General features: G+C 38.1%; 2 protein-coding genes across 2 annotated transcripts; one reads left to right on the top strand and one right to left on the bottom strand.

Moving 5' to 3' along the window:
• Positions 1–1236: 1236 nt before the first annotated feature.
• Positions 1237–20820, bottom strand: suclg1 (succinate-CoA ligase GDP/ADP-forming subunit alph). The gene is made up of 9 exons (XM_079220204.1): positions 20764–20820; positions 17321–17427; positions 15016–15132; positions 14580–14792; positions 13919–13976; positions 13239–13322; positions 10265–10416; positions 6424–6612; positions 1237–1985 (listed from the first exon to the last, which is right to left on the bottom strand). Exons 1-9 carry the CDS (start codon positions 20795–20797, stop codon positions 1959–1961), a joined length of 981 nt encoding a protein of 326 aa, XP_079076330.1. The 5' UTR covers positions 20798–20820; the 3' UTR covers positions 1237–1958.
• Positions 20821–22985: 2165 nt separating this feature from the next.
• Positions 22986–26457, top strand: cisd2 (CDGSH iron sulfur domain 2; the record flags this gene model as incomplete). Its single annotated transcript, XM_079219691.1, has 3 exons — positions 22986–23088; positions 25883–26097; positions 26332–26457. 3 exons carry the CDS (start codon positions 22986–22988, stop codon positions 26419–26421), a joined length of 408 nt encoding a protein of 135 aa, XP_079075817.1. The 3' UTR covers positions 26422–26457.
• Between the last annotated feature and the right edge of the window lie 1463 nt (positions 26458–27920).

Below are 27920 nucleotides of genomic sequence, written 5' to 3'. Positions count from 1 at the left end.
TCAAACCAACTTCTTTGTCACAACTGATGAAAACTGTTTTTCCTTTTCAGGACAAGTTTGGCAACACAGTCAAAGTTTCATTATGGACCTGCAATTAGTTGCACTAAAGTTATGTCAAGTCAAAAAACAGCAGCTAAACACCACAAGAAAGCAAACTTTGGTGCTGCTTTACATTTTATAGACGAGTCGAAGCAAAGCGGAGTACAGCTTGGCAACTTCAGTAGGAGGAGGAACTTCTGAGCCTTGAAACAAATAAGCTTTCTGTTCCACTGTCAGTCATGTTAATTTGCTAATGCAGATTAAGAAGTAATTGTTAACAATGTGTACACAGAATAATCTGCCTTGGCTGACTGCAGTGGAACCGATAAGAGATGTCCAGTGTCGGGCATTATATGCTTCATTACACAATTTTTTTCCCCCTAGTGTTAATTTAAAAAGATTCAGTCAGAGCAGAGCCAATTGTAACCTTATCTTTCCCCTTTCATTTCCCTCCACTCAGTCTAGTTTCACCTCGTGTGCCGTAATGAGGTGTTAATTTAACCTTTGGCTTGTTCGTGGAACTTAGATGATTTGTCTTAATTAGAGGCCAACCTGAAATTTGGCCCTGAATATTCACACAGGCTGCATGTTTACAACCCGAGTCAGTGGTCATTGTACCTGTTAGTTACCTCTTTTTTTTTTCTCTCCATGTGAGACTAATTAAAACTAGAGTGTTCAGAACAAAACCTACCGTACACTTTACCTGAAAGGTGAAATAGCTGTGAGGCTTGATAAAATATACCAAATTAATATAAAAAGGGAAAAAATGCAATATTGTTGAATTGTGCAACTAACAATAGTAGCTCTGCATCCCTGGCATTTTGTTCTCAGGATCGAGCACCATTTGATTCAATAAAGAGTTGTCGGGATTAAGGGGAATAAAATTGTTGCTAAATGACAGCCGGCTAAAGGGACCATAGGTTCAGTTTCACATCAACTCCCGTCTCAAAACTGCAAACCCTTCCTCATTTGTGGATCAGTTAAATACACCAACAGAGGAGGTTAAGTAAAGTGAATGGCGCAACAGGGCTAATAAGCCACAAAAGCTTCCATTTTAGACTCTGCAGCCCTCGCAGATCAGCACTGACGAGACGGCTCGCCATCGGTCAACAGCATGATTGAGTGACAAAGGTCACCTACGTTGTCTTCATTGCAATGGCATCTCAATTAAGCTCAAGACTGATTCATTAGTCCATCATTTATGCTCTTCATTAACAGTGTATTCTCGTAACGGTGTATCGGCACTATGACCAAATGCAACAATTTTACATATAAACCAAGAAAACCCGACTTTTCACTCTTAAAAATAAGATCTAAAGCAGCTTCATCTCACCGCCTCCCCTGGTAACTACCTCTTTACATAACTGAAAAGCCACCTTTTGTATCCCCTTGTGTTCTCTCGCATACGTCAAGTTACTTCAGTCAGTAAGAAACCTGGAGGCAGACGAGCTCATTCAGTAATCAGACCACATCTGTTCCACAAATGAGCCATTCCAAAAAGGAGAGCAACAACACGGCAGGAAAATGATATGAGAAATATTTCTTATTCAGGTGGACAGCCAGTGAAATGAGTGATGTCTTACAAGCAGGAGTATAACAGAACGAAACAGATCACCAAGGTTACCATGGCATCCTTCCTTCGCCTGTCTACATTGTGTGGAGGAAAAAACATCTATAAAGCTTTGACAGTGTATACGATGAGTTCTTTAGGACACCATTAGAATACTAAGTTTCATTCTTTTGTTATGTGCAAGGTACAAGTTCATGGCAGAAATTACAACAGAAACACTGCATGAGGGCATTGTAGTCGAGATAATCAGGGTTCACAGATGCTGTCGGGCATATCCACCACCAGAATCAGGCCGTTCATCTCAATTTCAGGGCAGGGGGTAAAAAGGTCGGTTGCCTTCCCGCACAATTTACAACATCTTCCTCTTCTCAAACTCCTGCAGGAGATGGACAAGAAAGAGAAAGAAAGAAAGAGATGTCAAATGAAATGAAGTGAGATAGAAGTGAATGATTTATTCATGCAAAATTCACACAGCCTCTGTTTTGATCGTGGTGCATCAGATCTGCTGTTGAGGTGGAGAAACAGAGGCGGTTGGAGCTCCAGAGAGCCTGTCGTTTCTTTTTTTTTCCTGGAGAGTGCATATCATGTAGCGTCGTACGTGTCAGTAAGCTACAGTTGTCAACACTAAAAACGGCTCACTTCCTGTGATTAATGGAGGCTACACATCTGCAAAAAAAACTGAGTTATGCAAGGTTACAATTGCCCTGTTTATCAGCACAGTCCAACCATGTGACTACAAATGAGAAGGCATTATGTTGGCCATTAAAAAGGATGTCGCCATTTACATATTCAATTTGGGGAATATCAAACAAACCGTGGGATGATAGAATATGTCGTTCCCCAAGAATTTTCCATTCCACAAGGAGAAAGTAACTTAATGCAAATGTCATTTATCAGGTCTGCAGAACACACAAGCGCTCCTGCACATGTTGGCCCATTCCTCTGTGGCTTCTGGATACATGAAGGTCTACTGCCACCTGGAGGCGGAAGACTAACCTCGACTTTTCGAAAAGGGTGAAATTAATGACGAGACATTGTGGGTGAAGGAGAGATTCTTGCTTTACAGATGATACGGAGTAAAAAAAAAAAAAAAGGGAGCGGCACAGGGTTAAATTATTAGGGATAAATCTGTGGAGGAAATAACAAGAGTAATGTGATGAAAAGAGTGACAAGACAAGAGGAGGAGGGTATTCAAGACATAAGGGGACAGGTGCTTTGTTGGTCCAAGGTAGCAGGCAGTAACTCAAGGGCACAAGACAAGAATCATAGCACCAACGTAAAAGCAGAGTTGTTTGTGACAGAGAGGGGAAAAAAATACTTTTTGTGCGAGACACACTCAGACACCTGACAAGTCAAGTCAAGAGGAAGGGGGGGGGGAGAAGTAAAATGAGGAAAGTAGAGGTTGCCACTCAAAGGGACGGGTGAATAAAAACTCAGGTGAACGGAGAAAAACATTATGTGAAAGAAAAGTCAGACATTTACAAGCTAGCAGTGACAAGAGCTTTAACACACCTCGGGCCAGATGTATGAGGGGCACGGGCATCGTAAATACAGACTGCGTGCGTTGCCTTCAACTTGGGAATTTACTACACAAGATTAAATGTGTTCTGCTTCTGTTTGTTTGCACACATGTGCATGCAATATTTTCACTTTGAAACATTGAGCAGGATACGATAATAGTATCTGCTGCTGCAATTAGTGAGTTCCAGACATTTTGTAAACGAGTAAAAAAAAGGTCATAATTATTCTACCGTGCAAAAATAATTAAATACAAATTAAAGTTGTTTTATATCTTGTCCATGCACCAGTTGCACACTTTTTTGGGGGCTATCACTCCAAGCATATATAAATGTTGTGATACCATTTGCCATTTTCATTGTTAAAGGTCCTGAAATCATATCGTCGACTAGATAAATCCGGGTGTCATGTCCTACATAAACACATCATTTGTTTGGATTATTTCACATGATCGATTTCTGTTTTTGTCCTTGCTTTTCTCACTGCATTAAGACAGGGCTTTGTTCAAAACATTAATGGTGTTAACATTTAAACAGGAATAGTTAGACAGAGAGAAAATGTGCAAAAAAACATGTCAGCTCTGAGCAAAAAAGGTTTCAATAAAAGATCTTTGTGAAACGTCAAATTTACCACAGCCACAGGCTGCAACAAGCAATCCAAATGTCAGGTAAGTCACAAACACCTCAGACAATAACCGCATCAATACGTGATAAAAGCAACATTAAAATAGTTAATACATTTAAAAAAGAAACTTTAAACTTTTTATGGTTATGCGGGTATTTCTGGTTTAGATGTGAAAGATCAACTGGTCTGTTGGCTGATTGTCCCCGCCTTCATTTTTATCGTGGTACTTTGTGTTCAAATTCAACATTTCTTTTTGAATGCTTCATCTCGTATGCACCTGTGTACCAGGTGTGGATTAAAGATATTAAGAAAAAACAAGATCTGGAGGCAGAAGTATTATTTTGTCAAATGGCCAGAAGGTAAAATCTTACAGTTTCAACAGAGCAGCAATAGCTTGCTGCATCATGTTTACACCAACAGAGTTGGCAATGTGTATCTGTAATTGTTATTATGATTAATAAATGGTGTGTGAAACTGTTCTTACGCAACCTCGAGGACAAAAGCATCTTCCGCAGAGTTCGTTCAATTTGTTGAAACACCAGTCGGAACTAAGAGCCCTATTACCGGCTGGTATTTATTTTACAGGAAACTCCTCAAAATGCACATTTGATGATGCTTGAGCTTTCTATATTGCAGTTATTATTAAGGATGAGCACGCCGAACAGCCAGTTGACAGACGGTCGAATGAATCTACTTCTTTGAGACAAGATGGTTATTTTGTCTGCTTACTACGTGTTTTTTGTGTAAAAACCATTCACTGTAGCTGGATTTATAATTGATAAACCTCCGATTCAAAACTTGTGCAGATACACGTTTTCCCCACTCATGCAGGTGAGCGAATGATCTTAACCGCCCAAGATCAGGGGTTGTCATCGTTTCAGCCCACATCCGGAGCATTATGCCGACACTGTCCTACTACTTCGATTACAGAGTTCAATGAGATTAACAGAGATGTATGAACACAATGTGCAGCAAAATGAGCAACCACGTTGCACGTTTTTCATCATTACACACAACGATTATGAATTAAAGTTTGAGGGGAAAAACGTGTGTAAATCTATATCCGCGTGCAGTAGTGCCAGCAGTGGTAATGAAAGTATAAGATGATGAATGGGTGTAATACATGCTTTCACTTTTTATACATCTTGTTAACAGTGCTTCCCTAGAGATACATTGAAATAACGAGGCAGTGGGGCTAAGTCAGCCACTGTCAACACGCGTTTATTAATTTCTGCCCTTCTCTTCTACCTTTCTTTACGGCATATTAAAAAGTTAAATTCAAAACCTTGCTACTCCCAGAAGAAAACATTTAAATTATTGTTCCCAGTAAACCCTCTCACATTTGTAACCTCTCGGTGTTGAAAGACGCTGCTACGAGCTATGACCAGAATCACAAGATATTTTGCTCTGAAGTCTAAGAAGTATACCTGCGGCGCTTTTACAATATGATTATATAACGGGAACTCTAATTAGTGTGCTTAGAATCCTCTTCATAAAGAAAACGGGACCTTGAGTATTTAGTTTGATTTTTTTCTAGAATAATTTTTAATCAATTGCAGGTGTTCTCAGTAAAATAATAGAGCATATAAATGTATATTTGTTATAATGTTCAAACCCATTTTCCTGTATGTTTTCAATTCTCTAATTATCCCAAGAATTTATTTGACAGCAACACAACAGACAGAAACGGAAGAGGAAGCCTGAAGCCAGGGTCAAGCAAAGTGAAGAGATTAAATTGAGGCAAAAAAATAAAATAAAAAATTGAGCCCAATATATTTGTCATTATGATTTACTGAGCATTTTAAAAGTGCATGTATGCGATTGTGAGAATGCAAAACAGAAAATGTGACATTTGAATGATGTATGTTTTTGTAAAAGCTCTTTTCAGACACACGTACATTATCCTGTTAGTTAAATAAATACTTTTTATTGTTCAGACTAAGAACAATTCTGTAACATGATTTTAGCAACGATTTTATTCATATAAACAGGACCATTAGAAGTTGAAGATAAATAATTATGGAAATGTTACTAATTTGACGTTAATATATTTCTTGGTGAACCTTTGAAAGAAGTTTAAACTTATGCTGTATTGTCCAATAAAAGAGTAAAACTATCACACTCAGCATCAGTACTGGAAGAAGTACTCACAACTTTCATGCGAGTAAAAGTAATAACACAACAGAAAAATACTCCATTACAATTAAAAGTCCTGCTTTAATCATCTCGCTAAAGTTAAAGTATGTAATATTATCAGCAAAACATACTAAAAGTAACTAGCATAAACATAATCATCAAAATTGCCCCTATCAAATTGTAGTATTATGTAATTTATATAATTTAATTATTTCTACTAACATGTAAGCACAATTTGGTTGAGGCAGAGCTTATTGCAACTACTTTAAAAAAAAAGTAGTAATTGTTGTATACATGTATTATTTATATACTGATCATGAAATTATGTCAAATAATCTTAAAAGTAACTGGAAATAACTGTAGCGGAGTAAAAAAAGTAAAATATTCCCTTGAAAGTTTTGTGGAGTCGAAAAACAAAGTAGCATAAACTGAAAATATTCAAGTAAAGATCATGCACCTCAAATTGTATTGTATTCATGATTACTATTCCTCAAGCCTCTGTAAACAATACTATCTTACTGGAACAAAGGACTCACCTTGAAAATAGTGCTGCCCAGCTGGGCAGGGGACATGCTGACAACAACTCCAGCTGACTGGAGGGCTGCGATCTTCTCTTTGGCTCCCCCCTTTCCGCCAGCGATGATGGCGCCAGCATGGCCCATCCTACGGCCAGGAGGAGCAGTTAGCCCTGCGATGAAGGACACCACGGGCTTTGAATTAGCACCCTGAACATAAAAGAGGGAGAGAGAGGGAAAAAGGGAAGTGTAAAATGAAGTTAAAATGGACAAAAAAGGAGAATAAGCTCAAGGGAAAGTGTGAGGATGTGAGTGCCGTTAGCAGAGCAACAAAGTGGATTAGGAGGAAGGAAGGAAGCAAAACGGGGGAGAGGGTTGTATAAAAATAGAGAATAAGCTTTCTGCACCTTCATTTTATTCATTCATTAGGAATGAAACACCCCATGTCCTCCCATTAGATGATAACAGGCTTGTCTAACCAGCCATCTCTGTTTCAGCCTGCATTATTAAAACAAAGGGTCAATCAAGCCATTTAATTGCATGGGTTGGTGTATGACCAGATAAGGGCTCAGGCTCCTGCCATTTCATATCATCTCATTTCTGAGATGGTAATTAGTCACGCAGGCACTGATTAGTTCAGCCCCCGTCTATGCTGCTTGCTCATTGATTGATGCTACGTTCAACAGCTAAGATCACTTCCAAGGTGAAGAGCCAATATTTCATCTTCAGTAATAACATCATAAGCAAGAGGGACAGAGTGTGTGTGTGTGTGTGTGTGTACTGCGCGAAAGCCGTCCCCTACAATTATGTTATTCCTAAGTATGAAATATTAGCTGCTGTATGTGCACACACACACACACAAACACGCACGCACACACACGCACTTTTGCAGACAGCTTTCAAAGAATGAATGTGGCATGTTCAGCAGCCAAAGCAATACAGCGAGGTCCTTCAAAGACACCCACTTCTGCTGCGATTTCTGCTCCAAATTCAGACCCGACACTGGCAGGAACAAGATGGCAGTCTCGAATATAAACTGGAGATGACTTTTAATAATTAATACTCAGAACGTTTATCAGCCAGGGAAATGTTGAGGACCTTGGAAAGAAATGCGCCGCTAATGAGACATTAACACTTGCACATCTAATATAGAACTGAAGAGAGGGGAATATGACTTTAAAGTGCTCTAGATGCGTTTCAAGCATCTGTTGTGTGTGTGTGTGTGTGTTGAAAAATGTAAGCACAAAACAAATTAGCACCAAAACCCCACTCAGTATTCAAAAGTCAAATCACGTTGTGAATAAACAAACCACCCTCATGTGAATCGAGTCTTAAATCTACCTCAAACGAAAGGGGTTTAATTACTCTATTAATCCCTGCTTCCCTTGATACTAAGTACTAGCAATGCATATAGGGAGGGGAGTTACACCATCATTCACTATACCCGTCTTTTGTCTTCCACTGTTAGCGGTTCAGATAGATTACCTTAATTATAAGACCAACAGGGTAGTTCCCCCACCTCTGTGCACCAACTTGACTGGAGGGCTTTTTCTCTCTAAACACAAAACAGCATTGCTCCAAGGTGAGAAATCACACTCAAGCTTAAAAAGCCAGACGGAGACAATTATCCACCCCTATAAACATGACAGGCATGAATAAAACTGGCATGTGCACATACACATGGAGCTCATCAACACTTTTCTAACCACAACCTCGAGACTACAACACAAGACAGTTCTCAGTGTTTAGTCCACAGAATTACAAGAGGTTTAGCTAAGCTCAGTGGAGACGGGATGGACAAAAAAATAAAAATCAAGAGGCTGAAATAGAGGAAAAAAATTAATCAGTAAAACTCTCGCTAAGGTGCCAAATACTCAGACCTACTTGCTATGCATGAAGCAAATTGTAATATGGATATTCTGTGTAAAGCCTATTTCTGACTTCAGAAAGCCTGTGAAACTCTGGCAACGATAGGCAGACCTTTGATACAGGTGACTCTTAAGACCATATTATGTTGGCAAGCGTCGCAGACACTGATTAAGACTGAACCTTGAAATATGCCCTGCATCATATAATCTGACAGAAGAGCCTTCTGGGAAATATGAGCTTGTTTTCTTGAAGTTTACAGAATGAAGGCGTCGGTAGATAAACAGTCTGCAGTGACTTAACTGTAACACTGACTGATCAAGAAAGTCGACACTTCTTCCCCTTTTGGGATAATGTGTCTTTCTCAAATAGGAGATCAATATATTTAATGTAGCGTGACACAAATAAATCATGACACAAGGCCTTAATTTGCATGAAAAGCTGTTCAGTTAACTTTTTTTTTTTGTAATGACTGAAATATTCCGGTGATGAGTTATTTCTAATAATCATTACAACTTGTACAGCTGCAGCTTTAATGCACGCATATTTTTCACAATTTGTTATCCCGTCCACATATAGCCTTCAACCAAACCCTATTTATTTGAGATGTATTCAGAGGTCTGGAGAAAACTTTGCTGCTGATGAAGCAGATGATCTGATTTTGAGAGTTAAAATTATATAAGATCTCAAAAGAATCTTTAATAACGTAAGAGAGAAACATTTATGATTTTAGGTTTTCAGGGGCATGAATGAACCTACTTCAACAATGTAGTCATCAATAGTGATAATATTGACCAATATATTTCAGAATCAGCCCAAAATTGGTCTTTCTACATTTGTCTCTAAAAGCAGAGTTAAGTGTTGAGTATGTACGAGTATGCAACATGTTGACAGATTGATCTTGGGCTATAAGGCTAGAAATATAAAAGATATATTATTATTACAGATCTCTTGTATATCATTTACCTTATAAAGATGCTTCTGAATTGGCTAAATCGTCTTGATCATCAGAGAGCAGAAATAATCTATCATCAATTGATTTAATATTTCCTTGAGCTAACTTGCTTCTTCTTTCCAGCCATACTGGGCTTCCCATTAATAATACTTATTTTAAAAAGAAATCCCATCTGGGGGCAACCCTAGGTTAGTGTGTTGGTGATTCAAATTAAAATGTCAAAAGACGCAAATTCAAAACAACGTTGCTATACTACCTTCTGCTCCTCTGTACTCTTAAGTGTATTTTTTTGTATATGTATGATGTTCTTCACAACTGACTTTGAACGCGAGCGCTGCAGCTTAATCCCACGCTCCGCTGGGCTTTTTCATCCACATGTTTCATTTGAACTGTCCCCCTTGCCGTCAACACTCTGTGGGTGAGGGAGCGGTGGGTGTTTGTACTTTATTTGTTGAGTGAGAGAAGTTATGCTTCCGAGACGCCAGCGGGAGATTTGCATGCATTAGAGCAGCGGAGGGCGAATCAAATCCATTTCTCAGCTCAAGATGCATCATAAGAGTGTGCACGTGCACAGAAACAAACGCATACACTGACAAAATGAACAGATAATAAAAAGAAGAAGCTATCTGCGGGTAGGAAAATGTGACGCACGGGCCTGGTGTTGAAAATGTCAACTGCAGGGTTGCAACCACTCGGTCACATAAGATGAACGTCACCCTGATGCCGTTTATCACATGTAGGCATCACAAATGGGTCACTGCTCGTCAACAATGCGGGTTTCTAGAACACGTCTTGTGAATCATACCTACATCCCATCTGTCATTCATTATCTCTCTCTCTCTCACACACACACACACACACACACGATGGTTTCCAGTGTTCACTACAACAGAGATTTGAAAATGCATAACTAAGATATCATTCAGAAATAGGTCCATACATATAGTAACAGATTCCTCAGCAGAAGTGAAGCGCTGTAGCAGACTGCATTGACAGGTGAGTATGGTAAAGTAATAGGTGCCCAGTGTGTCATTTCCTTACAGAGTTGTGCTGTTTAAGGTAATCCGCTGCATTCTCCTCAGCATTGCCTCCAATTTCTCCAATAAGGATGATGCCATCCGTCTTGGGATCCTTCAGGAACACCTCGAGACAATCTATGAAGTTGGTTCCATTGAATGGATCTCCGCCAATACCTTGCAGGACACAAAGCAAACACTTGTTTAATCAAGAACCTGTTCCTGTGAATATTTAAAAAGGGATCAGATGGCCTTTTCAGAGAGAGGAATAAGAAGCAGATGGAACCCCTATCTTTCTGTCAATATAGTCTGATAACCAGCACTTAGATGATTCAAAGTTCTTCACTGGGGTTGCCCAAATTTGGCAACGCCTGAATTGTTTAACTTTAATAATGTATAATAACTTTTGCTAACCTTCTTAATAGAGTGCTGCAGGAATGAGTCCTAAAATCCCTAAATGAGTCAGCATTTCTGCGCTTCCGGTTCCTTTGTTTTTTTTTTAAATGAGTTTTGGTTAGATGCCTGAAGTAAGGTCTGTGGTTAGCACACGCTTAATATATTTTACAGTTTTTTTACTACGGTGTCATCATTTCAACTTCACAGCCATGTTGAATCTACCCGTGCTCAAGCAACCGTGGTGAAGTTTGTATATAGTCTAATGTGAACGCGCAACATCTGCCGATTGTATCACAATATGGAACAATCCCATTGGACTTTTGATGAGTGAACTGGTGCAGCACTCTAGGCTCCCTATGTTTATCAGTTAACCGCTAATTTTGTCTGCCTGGCATTTGGTGCCGAGCAGGTAGATTTCAATAGATTTTTAGAGCTTTTTTTTATTGTGTACCAGCTGCCTGCTGCTTCTTGAAACTACTCTATTAGAGCAGCAAGAGTGAATAAAAACAGTGAAGTTACATTTGAAAATCCAAATCAATGAGCTGAAAGATGCTGAAACGCGGGGTGAGGGGAACAATTCTATGTATGTTTGTCACTTCAAGCGGCCCCTTTGTTAATAGAAAAATATTGAATATAGCGGTGTTAAATTGAGTCTCTAACACAACAATATGTTATAGAAAGAGTAGATAAGCAACATTTTCTTCAGAAATTATTTTATTTTTCAATCTTACTTCAAAGTTACTAAACATTTGTTTAATCTTAAACTATCCCAATCCAACTTTATCTCTGCATGGGAGTTTGATGACACCTTTCTGTTCCAAAAATGATGCCTTATGACGCTTTCCCAAATGACAAAGGTCCAATAATCATTTTCCAAAATAAGTTCTAAATTACACCAGGATATATAAAAGCACGGGCAAACCTTCCCGAGAAAAAACTTCAATGACAAATCGTCACCTAGTTTTATATTCTCACCATAAAAAAAACCTGGCAACACGAAGGAAAAAAAGTACATGAATAATAAGCAAAGAGAAGCACATTACCTGCAACAAAGATGACATTGATATTAAATATTGTACAAACTGTAATTTGCTGTAGTCCCTAGGTCATGCTCAGACTTAAGAAATCGCTAGCAGAACCACCAATAAACCTCCCTAATGAACTCCACAATATTTAATATGGTTGCAGCACTGTTTTTTATTAAGTCTGGCTAGACGACACTACATAATTAAAATGTCGAAATAATAATGAAGCCAAGTTGTTTTTCCAGTTCATTTCGGCATCCAGCAAGCCCTCTAATATAGATTTTGTGGTGGGCGATACATCTGCCTAAAAAAGTGAATCTTTATACACACTGTGTTGCCGAGAAGTAAAAGCGATAGGTATAATGGTATTATTACAGTAAATCTAGATGGTCTGATGGAATTAAAACAGATTGGCTGATGTTCCAGGACATAAAGCTGCATCAACAACAGACATTTTAGGTCTTTTTTTTTACATCAAGGCAGCATAAAAACATGTCCCATCTTCAGCTTGTGCTATGAAGCTCAATGTGCTGCTAACCCAAAGTAGAAATCAGCAAATCACAGAAATAAGGCTGTGGAAAATTGTAGGGAAGAAAAGTGAAGTAATCACATGAGTAGTCTGTAATGGAAAGCTCCACATGTGTACTCGGGAAAAATGCAGTAATAACTATCACCTGCAAGTCATACAGAACCTAGTATGTATCTTGTAGTATGTATATATTTAGCTGCTTCAGGAAATTCAAAGTTAAATCTCGTCAAAAAGGATCATGAATGAAAAGCCATCAAGAAAATGCTCCATGAATGGCACCGCTTCTTCAGGATAATAATGGAAAACTCTATCACAGGGTCTTTCCATTTTGAACCTCTTTGTATCATGTGATTGAGAACCACATGAGATGAAAATACATGTTCTTCCCGATGTTAAAAAAGGACAAAAAAAGGTGCATGTGGACCGTTTCCACGTGCATCCGAGCCACTCGAGTGTTCTGTTCATTCTTAATGGAGCCCTTCAAAGACAGCAGCAACTACGATGTTCAGATCTCACAGGAATATGTTGAGCAGCGTTTAGAAAGTTGGTAAATGCTTTTTCAATACAAAGCAGTTGTGCCATTTCACTGGAACGCATCAGAATCGGATGGGTTTTTAGTGCAAGGTGAACTAGAAGTAGATTCACCTTCCTATTTCTAAGAAGTCCAGTCCTGTAGCATAATTATTTAAATTGAATTGATAGAAACATCACCTCAGCGCCCGTATGTCTTAATACTCAAGGACTTGTTCAAGCAAACATTCACGAAGAGGCTCAAAGGAAATTAAGGCATATGATGTTGAGTGCCCACAAAGCGACCATCCTGTCTTCAAGCAAAATGCAACACACTATTAAAATCTCCATTTATTCTGTTAAATTTTCCTCAGTGTCTTCTTCCAACAACCCATGAAGCAAGACACTGTATCAGGATCAATTTGATCTTTCAGTCCCAGTTAACTGCTTGAGTTAATATCATCTGGATATAAAACTGGGGAGCTGTGTTACAGTGTGCTCAATATAAATGATATATGCCACAGGTCATTGGTACCTACCAATGCAGAGTGACTGGCCGAGGCCGACTTGTGTAGTTTGGTGCACAGCTTCGTATGTCAGGGTACCCGACCTTGACACAATGCCTGAAAAGAAAGATTCACTTTGTTACATTTTTAAATACACTACAAAATAAACATTTAAACACTGCTCCAATCAAGGGTAATAAAGTGACATATAATGAAGCTGTCATTTCCTGTCCAACATTAACTGAATCGTTCCATCATGACAGCAAAAACAATTGAGATCTCAGCTCTGTTAACAGCTGTTCCCTCTCCGCTTTAGAAATGATGGCGGGTGGTTTACTATAAAAACAGACTTCCTGTAAAGGTTCACTGGTCAACAGCAGCACACGCTGCTTATCAAGCCGTCGACAGGAGAAGCTCAATCTACAATTCAAGTACAGCGTTTAATTTAGAAAGAAAGGTATTAATGTCAATAACTTTTTTTCTTTTGCGTCACACTTCAGTCATTTAAAGATTGCAGTTGAAGAACCGTCAGTCATTTCTGACACAAACATGTAAATTGTCGTTGAGCAAAAATTCTTCAATGAAATAACTAAGCATTTCAGAAGTAACTTGTAGTCCCATGAATAATTTCAATGATTAAAAATTTAAACAAAGAATTTAAAGTGTGTAATTTCATGAATTACAAAAAGAAAAGAAAAAATAGGAAATCTCACCAATTCTTCCCTTCTTGTGAATGTGGCCTGGCATGATCCCAATCTTGCATTCTCCAGGCTGCAGAAAAGTTAGTTTCAATATTTAATTGCATGAACTAAATAATATTAACTTAGACATACACACATATGACTGTTTTTAACAACTACTACATCTGATCGATATTACTGAGAATGTTGTAGTTCCCCAAACTTAAATCATGTCTTGGAACAGTCATCTATTATGAAGCAAATATTCACTGAGAACATTCCCATGAGTGAGGATAACTAATTAACTTAGTTTTCTTTGTCAAAATGCAAAGTTTGCTATACTTGTAAAACATGAAAACCTGGGCTATTAAACCCTTATAACTAACATTGTTTATTACCAAAAAATGCCGAAACAAAAAAATGTGTGCTCCTTTAAAAAGGTTCTAGTTTCCTTAAATTCACTGTCGAAAAGGTAACAAAATATGAATGCCTTAAATCTTAATAACAACTGGACCCCTGAGAGGAAGATTGTACTCCTAGCTCTGCAGCCACAACCAAAAACCAACGGACAGACAAACAATCCAGACAAACAATCCAAAGACATAATGCCTCCTACCATGGCTATTGCCAGCACCGGCATAAAAAAAAGCACATGCATTAGTATATGCGCGTGTGTGAGTGTGTGAGAGCTTACATTGATGACTCCTGGGCAGTTGGGGCCTATGAGGCGGGTGACGCCCTGGCGCAGGAGCTTATGTTTGACTCTCACCATGTCCTGCTGGGGGATGCCCTCAGTGATGCACACCACCAAGGGGATCTCGGCATCAATGGCCTCGATAATGGCCGCGGCCGCGAACGGGGGCGGTACATAAATCACAGTGGCATCTGCCCCTGTGCCATTCTTTGCCTGAGGCGAGGAATAAAGGTTTTGGTGGTGCATTAAAATTGGAAATCCAAAAGTTATGAAATAGTGCCACCTAATGTTTCTTTAAATGCATCTGTAAAAGCTTCACAGTCCCTCACAGGATATTAGCAGCAAATCTGTCAGATACACATCACATATTTCGGCTTCAATATGTTTACAACAGATGTTAAAAAATGACAACAGACTGATAAGGAGTCATGCATACCTCCTTGACTGAATTGAAGACTGGCAGGCCAAGATGAGTCTTACCACCCTTCCCGGGAGAAACACCTCCAACTAACAGGGAGCCATAGTCAAGAGACTGCTGACTGTGAAATGTTCCCTGCAAGGAAAGAGGAGGAGTTACGAGTGTGTAATGAAGTGGGGTACAGCCACTTTCTGTAGTGTCAACCTTGAGATATCATTACAGACAGAGAGGAACAAGGAAATATGCTGCCATCCAGGATTAATCACCTGTGCGGCTGAGTAAAGGGAAGGATACAGAAGTGAGGCTGGGTTGTTCAAGGATTCAACGACTGGTTGGTATATATATATATATATATATATATATATATATATATATATATATATATATATATATATATATATGATGAGAAGAAATCCACATGTTTTTGACAGATAAATAATGATTTCAGCTAAGATTAATCTCCTTGCCGAATATTTGAAAAACAAATCAAAAGCAGCTTTGGATATTCTCCAACACCGACTGTAAAATATCTCCCAAGAAAGATAGTTTTATTTCACATACTGTCACTTCCATGTGTGCTATCGGGTACCCGTCATGCGCTACCACGGTTGAAATATTTTATTACTGACATTCATGAAATCGATTCATTAGATAACTTTATATTTAGGAAGTTTTTCTAATTTGTCTTCACCTCAGATGATCCTCATACAGAATTTATAAGGGGAAATGTGGAAACTGGACATACAGAGGTTCATCTGTGTACTGTAGATAAAGAGAAGGACACTGATGTTGGTGATCTCAACTGCTTTTACTTTTCTACTTTACTTGCAGTTTATAGTGTTCTGTGTCTGGAACAAATATTATCATCAGGCACCAATTTAAAATGAAAACAAACAAAATAAAGCAGCAGGAAAACCAAAGGGACTACATTGTATTTTAGGAGGTAAAATCTTGTGAGTGAATCTCAGTTGCAATTAATCAAGACAGTGTAAATGTATTTTCTCCTCGACAAATCATATACGTCTGTAGTCAGTTAAATATTACTGAAGAGGCTGAACCAATGCAGATAACACCGACAAGGGTCATAACCACACGTGTAAATAAATGATCCTCATGTAAAATGATCACCAGCCTATTAAGAGGAATTAGAAGCTATGAATCAGCATCTTTTCCCCAAAGAGTAATGTACTCGTTCACCTTCTGCTAACTTTGCTGTTTTTTTCCAGTCATTATTATCGCAAATGTTGAGACACTAAATTTGCAAAATTGCTTGCTTATCAAGCCAGAAAGACTCGACAATGTGCACTCAATAGCACTTGCTTCATTTCTCATCCCTTTCTAATTACCCGGAGTGTTCACCGGAACTATATTTAACCACCTTTTATTATGTTGAAGTGAAAATGGAAGATGAAAAATGGAATGTGCATGAGGACAGAGGGGGGATATAAATCTATAAAGTCCCCATTTCTGGCTTATTGAGGACACTTGCCAAGATTTTTATTCTCCTTGACTGAACAAGTGAATCACCTGAGATTCTTCATGCTCTTGAAAAATAACTGGAAGGTATTATTAGAGACTAAAACAGTGACTAAGGACTGTCACGAGGGTAAAAGAAGTATATTTCTCCAAAACTAGCAGAAATAAAAACAGGAACTTACCTGATGTATAGCCCTTTAAAGGGAAAGTATCAAGTCTCGCAACCATTACACTATTAACAACAGAATTAACTATTTGATATATTATCAAGAATAATAATAATAATAATAATAATAATAATAATAATAATGAGCTCAGTTCCAGCCTTGGCTTTCCTCCAAACTTTTTTTAAATAATTTTAATATTTAATTTAAACTTGTGCTATAATTCAGTTTCGCTGTTATAGTTCTACTAATGCCACTTCCATCTACCCTGCATAGACGATATTCATTATGTTTGTCTGCACTGAGAGAGGGACAAAAAAGTCCCTCAGCAATATGTGTCAGTTATGAAGGAGTCCTTTAGGAGTTATTCAGGTATTGTGCAGGACATGTTGTTGCTCTTCCTTGAGGGCGGTGTAAATTGTACACATTTTAAAAGTGATGGAACTAAAAAACGTTTATAAACCCTTCCCTCTGTCAGTCAAAGGCTTTTTGTTTGACCTCTAGGTTATAACCTGAGAATGAGAATGTGTGTGCGTGTGTGTGTTTTAGGTAGTGTGTGTTACCGAGTGTGGACATAGGAAGGAAAAACTGAGATTTCATAACAAGATTACATTAACCCAATCTGATGTGAAGCATTAATAAAAAATAAAATAGGTGGTGATGTAACAAGTGGCTTTACAAACCTGCTTCCCCGTGAAACCTTGGCAGATGACCTTTGTGTCCTTGGTGATGTAGAGGTTCTGCCTGGATGCATTATAACAGTGCCTGACTCCACTCTGACTCTGCTGCACTGAATGGAGAAAGAGAAAAGGACACACACACACACACACACACACACACACACACACACACACACACACACACACACACACACACACACACACACACAGGTGGTAACGTCAAGTTGGTGAAACCTAACTAAACAAAGAAACTTTTGCTTCTGCAATCATCTTTTATGGTTGATTTACAATTTCAGCTTTTCTTCAATGTAAATGGTAAATTGACTGCATTTATACAGCGCCTTTCCACCTTAACAGACTAAACCCTTTTTCCTCTCATTCACACACACATTAATTCTCCTACAGTGGCGGAGCAAGGTGCTGGCCTGCCCAATGGGGGCATTTTTCTTCCAGTGTCTTGCTCAAGGACAAGGGTCAAAACAGCCAACTTTGTGATTAAATGACGACCTGCTCTACCTCACGAGCCACAGCCGCCCCTGACTTTTACCGCACGTTAGTCTTCTAAGATGTTCGATTCATATTTTGTATTTACACTTCGGCTGTGAGGCTGTTACGGTGTCAACAACTGAAGGAAATGTATAATAATGCTATCAATTTCAAGGATGCACATTTTTTGTACTGTCAGCTAAAGTTGCAAGGTAACTGCATGCGATTAAAAAGATATTTTGAAAGTGGAATAAAAGTGTTTCACTACATCCAATATAATTGACATTGGATGAAAAGACCACATGTTGTAACTGGGAAAAACTGACAAAGAATTATCCCGCTCTGCAATATTTAACATCTCTTATCGACTGTTTAGAGCAACTGCAGACAGTTTAATCAGGTTTGTATATACACACTGTAGTAAGAAGCAAGTCAGGTCAAAGTGCAAGTGAAGAAGCTCTGTCAAGTTGTATTCTACTGTGAGACAACTGATAAGACAAAGACCTCAGTTGTTATGAACAACCTCATCTTCCAGGTAAAACTAGCGGCATGCTACCCAACCTCATTATGAATACTATAGACATAGTGACTGGTTGGACATTTCATAGGTATTAAATCATAGAAAAACTCAAAACTAGATTCTAAATAAAGCTTAATTGTAAATATAGCTGCAATCACCATATTAATGTGTTGAAAGCGAAAAAACACAATATATAAATATACACACACACTAAATAATGACTCATTTAGTGTTGAAAATATTAGTTGATTGATCCATTTGCCATATATAAAGATAAGAAAATGAATAAAAAAACAACATTTAATGATCAATTAATATGTTTTAAAAAGGATATTCCCGAAGTTCTTAACTTAATTAACTGTCTGTACAAGTATAGACATTTTTCAATGTTGCCATTCGTTTTCCTATGTTTTTGTGTCTTAAGGGAGAATGTTGCAGACAGCAGCCACTTAACAGGCAGTAATGTAATTTGCTCAGGGAAACTTTGCACTGTCAATTTACACCCACTAAAATTGCTTATTTTTGCAACTGGCAGGCTCAGATTGTTAAATGTCTGACAACATTATGGAAAGAACTTACATTTAAAAAATGTAATTAAAATTAAAACATTATTTACCTTTCGCTTGAACCTTTTTCTAATATATTTGTATTTCTGCATTATATGTATTATTAGTTTTGTTCTAAAATCTCTTGTTGCATCCACATTTTTTACCCATACCAACTCCAAGAGACTAAAACACAACAAACTCTGACCCGTTGCATTCCTCTATCCAACTGTCTTCCGACAACAAGTCATGTGACACAATAATAAACAGAAAGTGTAGGAAAGAAAAACGTTTTATTTCTCTGTAGTGTGATGGAAAGGATCTTTCCATTATCCTCCCATTCTCCCTCAATACTGAACCAATTTTACAAAAGTGTTCCCCCAATTAGTCACTTATTGAACATGGGAAAAATAGGGTCCAGGTTGAAAACCACTGACTCTTTAAATCACCATCTATCACCAAATAAGGTTGCACAGTGGTGAGTGAGCCTATGGCCCACTGTTGAAAATGCTTACATTTGCAGTATTACAAACTGGGTGTATGTGGCGACATTGTAATGATCACTCTGAAGTATATTCCAATAACATGCAATATGCCTGTACTGCTCATCACCAAAGACAATGGTACGACTACGGACACGAGATTGTAACTTTATGTATTTATTTTATGCAAAGGGCAGACAATTTGAACAGTGCTTCTCAAATGTCATCATTTTTTAGACTACTTTCTGACAGTTTGTAAACCACTTTATCAACAAATAATTGTAAAACAACATTTTAACTGCAGCAGCCTTATTAAAACAATAATTCATTCAGATTTCCCTCCATGAACAGATGATATAACACTATGACCTAAATTAACTCTACAGTACAACCGATTGCCTCTTTTCAGTGCACTCGTATGACACACAGATGTTCTGAAACCTTAAGCTAACAAACTCAATCTATCAAATGTGAGTTTGAAGAAAAAAGCATCAAACAAGAGTTGCCACTGGTCACAAACTATAAGGCCTAATAATATGGAAATAACTCTGATGACTCACAGTGATCCTCTATCATGTCTTGAAGCTTGTGACTAGACTTTATTCAAAGTGCAACAAAGTAAACTTCACAGATTTTGGTTTTAAATATGGGCAATCAAAACATAAGCTTGTAACCCTCAAAAGGTAAACATATTTTTGAAGTGGAAAAATATTGCGTCACTAGATATAATACTAGTTAGCAGAGTTAGCTGCCATCTTCTAACTGGGCTGTGGTAAACTATCAGTATTCAACCTCCTCACTGACAGTGAACTCTGATCTTCTGTGTCAAGAGACAGCCGACACTGTAAAGTCACAAAGTTCAGTTACCCACTTTAGCTCAATGTCCCAACAATGTCACAGCTACTAAAATACGGCTGGAGCATAATAAGCTCGCAAAAAACTGTAGCTTGACAATTGAGGTGTCAGATATCTAAAAAGAAATGATCACAGCTTTAACGTTGCGGATAGACTGATTGAACAGTTAATTCAGCCGCTTCAACTCATGGGAAAAGAACATGAGCTAACGCTAACTCACTCTAACAAAATAACTTGAACAGAACAAACGAACGAGCAGCATTTAGCCGAGAGGACATACAAGGTCGAAGATCAATACTTGGTCCGGCCTGGGAGCAGGCAGCTCGGGGTTAGAGTTAGATTTCAGCAGGACGTTAGCAGGTGCTAGCTAGTTAGCTGGCTGGCTAACTGTCAAACCAAGGGAGGCTTCGCTAGCAAGGGAAACATTAAAAGAGCCTGCAAAGCTCTGTTTATGTAACGTTAGCAGACAGCACAAGACCAATGAGTATACCTATGTCACAGAGACTAAACTGTCGGACATTTCAAGTGATTAAAACTAGAAATTACTAAAATACTTACAAAGCAGCCTGGCAAACAACCTGCTGTGAGACATCTTCGGTCATTCACCAATGACACCAGCGACTGAGGACCCAACACAAGGATTTTAGATGGCTACAGATATCCCCGTCGATCTGGATTATTACGTGAGTTTGACAATATCTGCTAGTTTGATAATAAAGTCTAAGCTTTCCGTCTTAATTGGTAGTTGCCTGTCGATGGTTATATTTATGAGTTTTGAATACGGTGTATAGAACAGACGCGGAAATAAAAAATGTTTGTAAGCAAATTAGTAGGCTGCCTCATGTTACAAAGCATTGTGGGTAGTGTAGTTCTGAACAGGGTATGTGAAAGAAACCCTGCCAGCACTAGAGGTCGCGTTAACCCTATGGATAATTTCAGCAGGCTAAATGTCTTTCAACAGCATATTGTATATTTTAATTAAATATATACTTAGTCAATGGTCCATTTCCATTAATGTTAAGATATTTCTTGTTTTGAGTTCAACATGATTGACACACTTGGCCAGACTTATTCCTAAATTATACGTTGTCTTGTTTATTTAAAATTATCGTCATTTTTCAATGAGTAGGCTCATGGTGATTTTGACCAAAATTGCACTACCACACCTCTTCGTTTCTGAACTCGTAAAAATCTACCTCAGTAAACAAGACCTTTTTTTTTCTAAATGACTGACAGTTATATCTTCATATCAAAAATAAAATATATACAGTCTTTACCTCAGAGATGTAATGGAACATATTAAGTTAATTTGGCTACATTAAACTAGCATACATGACTGATTCATTGAAGAGTAACTGTCACTTTGTATTAATTGAAAATTTTACAAGAGAACAGGATTCTCTGTAGTTTGTCAGGAAAGTGTTGGGCCACATATGTTGTATGTACAAGTATGATAGGTTGTATGATGATTTACTGTAAATATGATTTATTTTGATGTATTTTATTTCTTGTGAGATTGTATTCCTCCATCACAGGGAGTGTGAGTAGTTTTTACTTAACTAAATGTATTCAGTGGTAACTCGTAGATTCAACTTTTATCAATACTTATAATACAATTCTCGAATACAATGGATTGCTGTAACTAACTGGATCTACAACATATATAACACGTTGAGCGATTATAACTTAATTAATTTAGAATAATTAATGTTCAATGCAGAGCTGCATTTTGCTAGTAAATATGTGTTGAATGAATTGACTGTAAAGATAGGACCTGACCTTGTTATGGAAACATTTTTTCATTAGGGTATTACACATTTGTGACACATTTGAGAAGCCTGCTTCACGGCCCATAAGCAAAATGGTACTTAATCAATCCTGTTTAATGAGTATAGTGTGGCTGTTTTTCTATTCCAGCTCGTTATCGCCGTGTTCCTGGAGGTTGGAAAGTGGGAATATACTGAGTTTTCCCTTTTTCTTTTCATTGGATTGAAAAACTATTTGAAAAATGAAAAACTATTTGTCTGGCGATGTAACCGGTTCCCTAACATGTTCACAATGTTGTTACATTATGGCACCTAATATTATAATAATATTTTTGGCTTAAGTTGTAACCTGATGAAAAAATCCTTTGAGGTAAAAGTATGATTACTAACTAATATGACTACTAAGAAAAGTGATCAAAAGATTGCAGAAAGGTGACTTTGAATGATGGAGAGAATGTAGGTTCATTCAAAAAGACCACATGTTGATGGTTGAGTGAACTTATTGTAATCAGTCACGTAGAATAAAAGTGTCAGCTAAAGAAATGCAATCTGAGAAATTTAATGATGTAGCATATATATATATATATGTATATATATATATATATATATATATATATATATATATATATATATATATAAATATAGCATATATTATAACAATCTCATTTTTTTCACAAGTTGCTCTATTTATTTGTTTTAGTGTTTAGAAAACGAACTTCACGAGGAGCACTTGAAGTAGACAGGAACCATCTCATTCAAGCTGAATTCAATTTGTCCAATCACGAGCCACCAACTCCTCCAACGCTGATTGGCCGCTCTCTCCAGCGTCACAGGTCGCTGTTGCGCATATTCACGAAAACTTCAACGCATCTCTTCTCCGGATGTTCCCGTGGTTCACGGTAAAGAGTTACGTACCGGTGACACGCTGCGCTCAGAAATGAACGCGATGACATAAACGAGCCCCAGGAACTACCACCAGTCAAACACAAAACCTGCAACATTGAGCTTTTCAAGATGGTTTTAGAATCTATTTCAAGGATAATAAAAGTCCAGCTTCCAGCCTACCTCAAGAGGCTTCCGCTTCCGGAGACGATCGGCGGATTTGCGAGGTTAACAGGTAATTAACTGCAGCTGTGTTCAACTTCTGACTGTCAAGTGAAGATGACTTCCCACCTCTTCGGGGACACTTTCTCGGGGACAGGACAAACGTACTTTCTTGAACGCTGAGCCGCTCTGTAGTCGGCACTACAACACTCTGCCATCAAAGGGCTGCTTAATGGCTCCAATACAGCTCTTTATCATTGTTTAATGTGTTGCTCTGTTTAGGAACACCGTCAACTCGGCAATGACCTTAAGTAATATATAAACACTCTCCACAATCAAGTTTGGATGTTGATACACTGTTGCGGCTCTGCTGTGCTTTGTTTGACTCGATCACAACATGGACCCGGTTCATACCATTAGGTGATGCCCAGGCAGGGCAGGTCGTCTCAGACCTGAAGGGTCAAACAAACAGACCACTTCGAGTTTTTTGTTTGACAACTTCTTCTTCAGGTCTGTGACCCCAGACTAAATCCCCAAATGATCATGGTCCCTGCAAATGAGAACATGTTAATTTAGAATTAGAAAAACAGAGTTGCAACTCTTCACTGCTTCTCACATGTGATAATATGCTGCTTATTCTTATTATAGTAGATTGTACTTGACTTTTTGGACTTGTGGTCAGACAACACCTCCTGGCATGTCACCTTGGGCTCGGACTGTTTTCTGGTGTTTTCATAGACTAAGAAATTCATAAAATATCTAAAAAGAATAATCATTAGTTGCTCTTCTAAACTGACACATGGCACATTTTGATATTCTTTTAACACTAAATAACCTCTACTGGACAACAACATGAGCCGTTTTTCTTTTCACACATGGCCTCTCTTGGGCCTTTTTTTAAAACTAAGAATACAAAAGCTTATTAATTAACTAATTTGCAACTCTTTAACAACCAGGCTCAATTATACGCTGAAACAAATATTCACAGCTTTTAGTTGAGCACAAGTATGCAGTTTAAATCAAGGAAATAAAGAATATTCAACGGCCGTCTTGAAGCAGACTTCAACTTGACCTTACAGCCAACACAGATCTTTGCAAAGTATCACATTTGGCCTAAAAATAGCCCCAAAATGTATAGAAAGCTGAGCTAGCCTTGCATTACTGAAGTGCTCCTGTGACCATTGACAAGCTCGAACCATTTGAGTAGCATCTCTCTAAGAAGGAAGCAAAAACACAGATGGAAGATGTCAGTGATTGAGGTAATTAGTACTAATTGATAAGGCTTGTGAAAGTCTTATAAAGGTCACATGTTGTCGGAAGTGAGTTTCCATGTCTTTAAAATAACATTTATGAAACACGTCTAGGTGTTATATACATACTGTGACAGTATCAAACTGCTCAATCTACAGATGTGCACACAGGTCGTATTTAGAAACTGTGCCTTCTTTTTTAAACGATCCGCCAGGTTGGTTGGGATGTCATAACTGTACAGTCACCGCTATTACTCCCACTAAACTCTGTAGTTGACACGCACACAGCGAGAGTATTGCTTAGAATGCCAGGAAAAAAGATTTTGTATGTCCCAATATATCATAATGTAAAATGCAGTATGCCAAAAATACCAGGATGTTAGCCAGCATGTAGCAGTAAATACTTTGGAAGGGCAGCCGCAGTATGTACTAAAAGTAAAAAGTACGCAATTTGGAACGCAGCTAGTGAGTCCCTGGCTGCAGTGACACTGGGAATAAGGCGACAACGCAGATGTTGAAGAGCAGAAATACTGACACATACTTGCACTGATTGTGTGTGTTTTTGAACATTTAGGCATGTAATCCTGTTCTAGTAGGAACCAAAAATACAAGTCTGACCCTGAAAATGACCATCTTTTTTAAGTTAAGATCTTGCCAAATGCTAAAACATGTTTCTGAAGTCAGGTAGTGCAGATTAGAAGATGAAAGACTTATTGGGTGCACCTACATGTGATATATAATTCCTTAAAGAGATTAAGGATTAGCGATGTCCCATTAGGCATCAAATCCTTTGACTGAAAGAATTTTAATTGTTAGAGTATTATGAAAAGTTCCAGGAGGTGGGGTATAACTCATCGCTAATAGCAAAATTACATAACTGCTTAATCCTCACTGCGCTTCACTCGTCGGTCCTCCATGTGGACGGTACGGTGAGTTTTTTTTCCAAAGCACTCTTCTGGCCTCAGTGTGACATTCAGCCCTTAGCTGTTGCTCAAGCACAACAATAGAGTGGCTAAGCAGATAAGAGATGAGCTGGTCCAACAGATAAGTGTGCTACCCTGCAGTTACCTCACAAAGATGAAGAGGTTCAACAATCATTTATTCACAAAGTGGTACTTTGTCAAATATACCATATAAGGCTTTCAAAAACAATACGTGCAGCAATATTATATTTTTCTTTGTATTGGAGATTGCTTTGTTTTTTACATTTATGCGTAACATTTAATTACTTAATATCTTCATATGGCAATATGTGTATTGCTCCAAACAAATAGATGTAGCAGTATTTGTTTATTTCCTGTCATGCCTCTGGATGGCAACCAACCATGGGTGCACCACATGTGGTCGAAGAAATGTAAAAAGACAAACGATAAATACAACAAAATGGTTGGTGATTTTAATAATCTGTCAGTTGAAAAATGTATTATCAACTAATCGTTTCTGCCCTGAATTGAGGCGTTGGGCTTTTAGAGCTTCTCTCCCCTCAACAGGCCAATGGCCACAATGCATTTCAACCAAAAGCAAACGCTGGTTTCGGTTTACATTCTGCTTACACAAGGTGTGCCAGTGCTCATGCTGTAGTTATCGTTTGCTAATATGTATGTCATGTGTCTGCAGTGTCTGAGTGGCTCCGGTTGCTGCCTCTCCTGGGTATCCTGGCTCTGCTGGGCTATCTGACCATTCGCCCATTCCTGCCCAAGAAGAAGAAGCAGAGAGACAGTCTGATCAACCTGAAGATCCAGAAAGAGAACCCCAAAGTGGTCAATGAGATAGACATCGAGGATCTAAACAGCGCAAGTGTGTGCTACTGTCGCTGTTGGCGCTCCAAAACTGTAAGTTGTACCTCTTCTGTATACATGGAGATATCCCCATTTATAGTAACAGTTAAACTGGCAGCTATTTTCATTAGCTACATATCTGATAAATACAAATGTATACATTGTACTTGGATTACTGAAACCAGTAATCTATTAATGTAGGCATTTATTTGTAATGTCGGGATAATGTGTAGCTCAATGTTTCTGTATCTTGCCTCTCAGCTCATACTAAGTTGTTCCCTGTTCTAGTTTCCTGTGTGTGACAGGTCACACTTAAAGCACAATGAGCTAACTGGAGACAACGTGGGACCGCTCATACTCAAAAAGAAGATACTATAATTGGCCGCTGATGGGAGTTTTCTTCTCACTTCTGCAGTCTTTGGTTTTCATAGTTAACTCTATTTCTGTCTTTTTTGTTTTAGTCTTTTTTTTTTTAAACAAAAGTCTTGGTCTGTTTAAGTTGCTCAGAAATGCAGACGGGAATAATCTTTATTTGAAGTGGTCCTAAAACACCTAAAAACTGTTGTGTGAAAACTGTATTTTAGGTTCTTAAATTATATTAAGCAGTAAGGAAGCTGTTTTTCTTTTTTGGGCCTTTGTTCATTTACTTTAACAGAGCAGCCTTTTTCTATGACTGTAAATTAAATTGTAGTCATGTCTAACTCTTTTTGGAATCAATTACAAATCATCAGGACCACTTTGAGAGGAAAGCTTGAAACATAAATGCAGTGACCTTAGGATGACTTTCAATATTCTGAACCCATGAGAGTAACTTTTTGTTTAAATGAAATACTAGTCCAACCAGTAACCAACATTTTGTACTGTATGTCTTCATTTTAAACGATTCTTAGGTTTTATTTTGTCTTTGTGCCAAATATCTACATACTGTTCACTCTTTCAGAATGTGATTTACTCTCTCTTATAAGTTATTGTGTGTGTGTGTATGGGAAGTGGTCAAATATTTTTGTTCATAGCCTTTAAACATGAGTTTTAAATGTTTCTCTGTTGCCTACAAACATTTCAAACCACTACACCGTTGAGTAATATCCAGTTGTACACAGTTTTAACCTCAGTACGGTGTTAAGGTTTCAGAAAGTAACTTCTGCAGCATAAGCCTTTTGCTTTGTACTGTTTGTTTGTTTTTCTAGCTTCTGTATTGTCAAAATGGCTGCACATAGTTGACGACCTGCTGGAATATTCCTTCTTGATTCATCAGCAACATTTTATACATAAATGACTTGTATCGTAAGACCTGTATTTCCACAATGATGCCTTTGAATGAATGTCTTTATGAATCTTTGTAAGTTGATTGCTTGCATGGTGGATTCCTGTTTAATTTGTAAAAAGCAATAGTCGGGATGTTAAACGCAACCGTTTTTGGCAAACAGAACTGTAGCTTCATTCCCTTTTTAATATTACGACTGGGTAACACTTCATGACACCTTGACCTGAAATAACTTGAAATGGCCGATCACAATCTAATAGTATACTACTCATTTGGTCAAGTGGAATTTGCATTCAGGCTCATATTTCTGCAGGAGTGCATTAGCTGTTTAGGGGTGTCAGTCTTAACCACAAACGTGAAGTTCATAGTGGTGATAGAGGAAAAAGTCAGGAGACAACCAGTCAGTGGGATTCTTCCTCTGGATAGCGTGGATATCTGTGCCCTACTTCATGACAACCCAATCCATAGTTGGGTTAGCTGGCTAACCCTAACCCTGGCTATTTCAGTTTGGACCAACACAGCCATCCTAGACTCGAGCTGCTAGTACGGATAAAAAGTAAACGGATTGGAAGCTAAAACCTAAAGAGACAGTGACTTGAATTACGGACATAAG

Source organism: Taurulus bubalis, assembly GCF_910589615.1.
Source record: "Taurulus bubalis genome assembly, chromosome: 6".
NCBI classification, from domain to species: Eukaryota; Metazoa; Chordata; class Actinopteri; order Perciformes; family Cottidae; genus Taurulus; species Taurulus bubalis.
This window is presented reverse-complemented; position numbering and strand designations above follow the sequence as displayed.

What these genes read in the sequence shown, in the direction of transcription:
- suclg1 (XM_079220204.1), bottom strand. Translation starts at nt 20,797, where the DNA reads ATGTCTCACAGCAGGTTGTTTGCCAGGCTGCTTT. An exon ending in ACCTTAAACAGCACAACTCT is followed by an intron (nt 6,613 to 10,264) that starts GTAAGGAAATGA and finishes TTTTATGTTCAG; the next exon opens with GGTGCTAATTCAAAGCCCGT. An exon ending in TGGGCAGCACTATTTTCAAG is followed by an intron (nt 1,986 to 6,423) that starts GTGAGTCCTTTG and finishes CATCTCCTGCAG; the next exon opens with GAGTTTGAGAAGAGGAAGAT.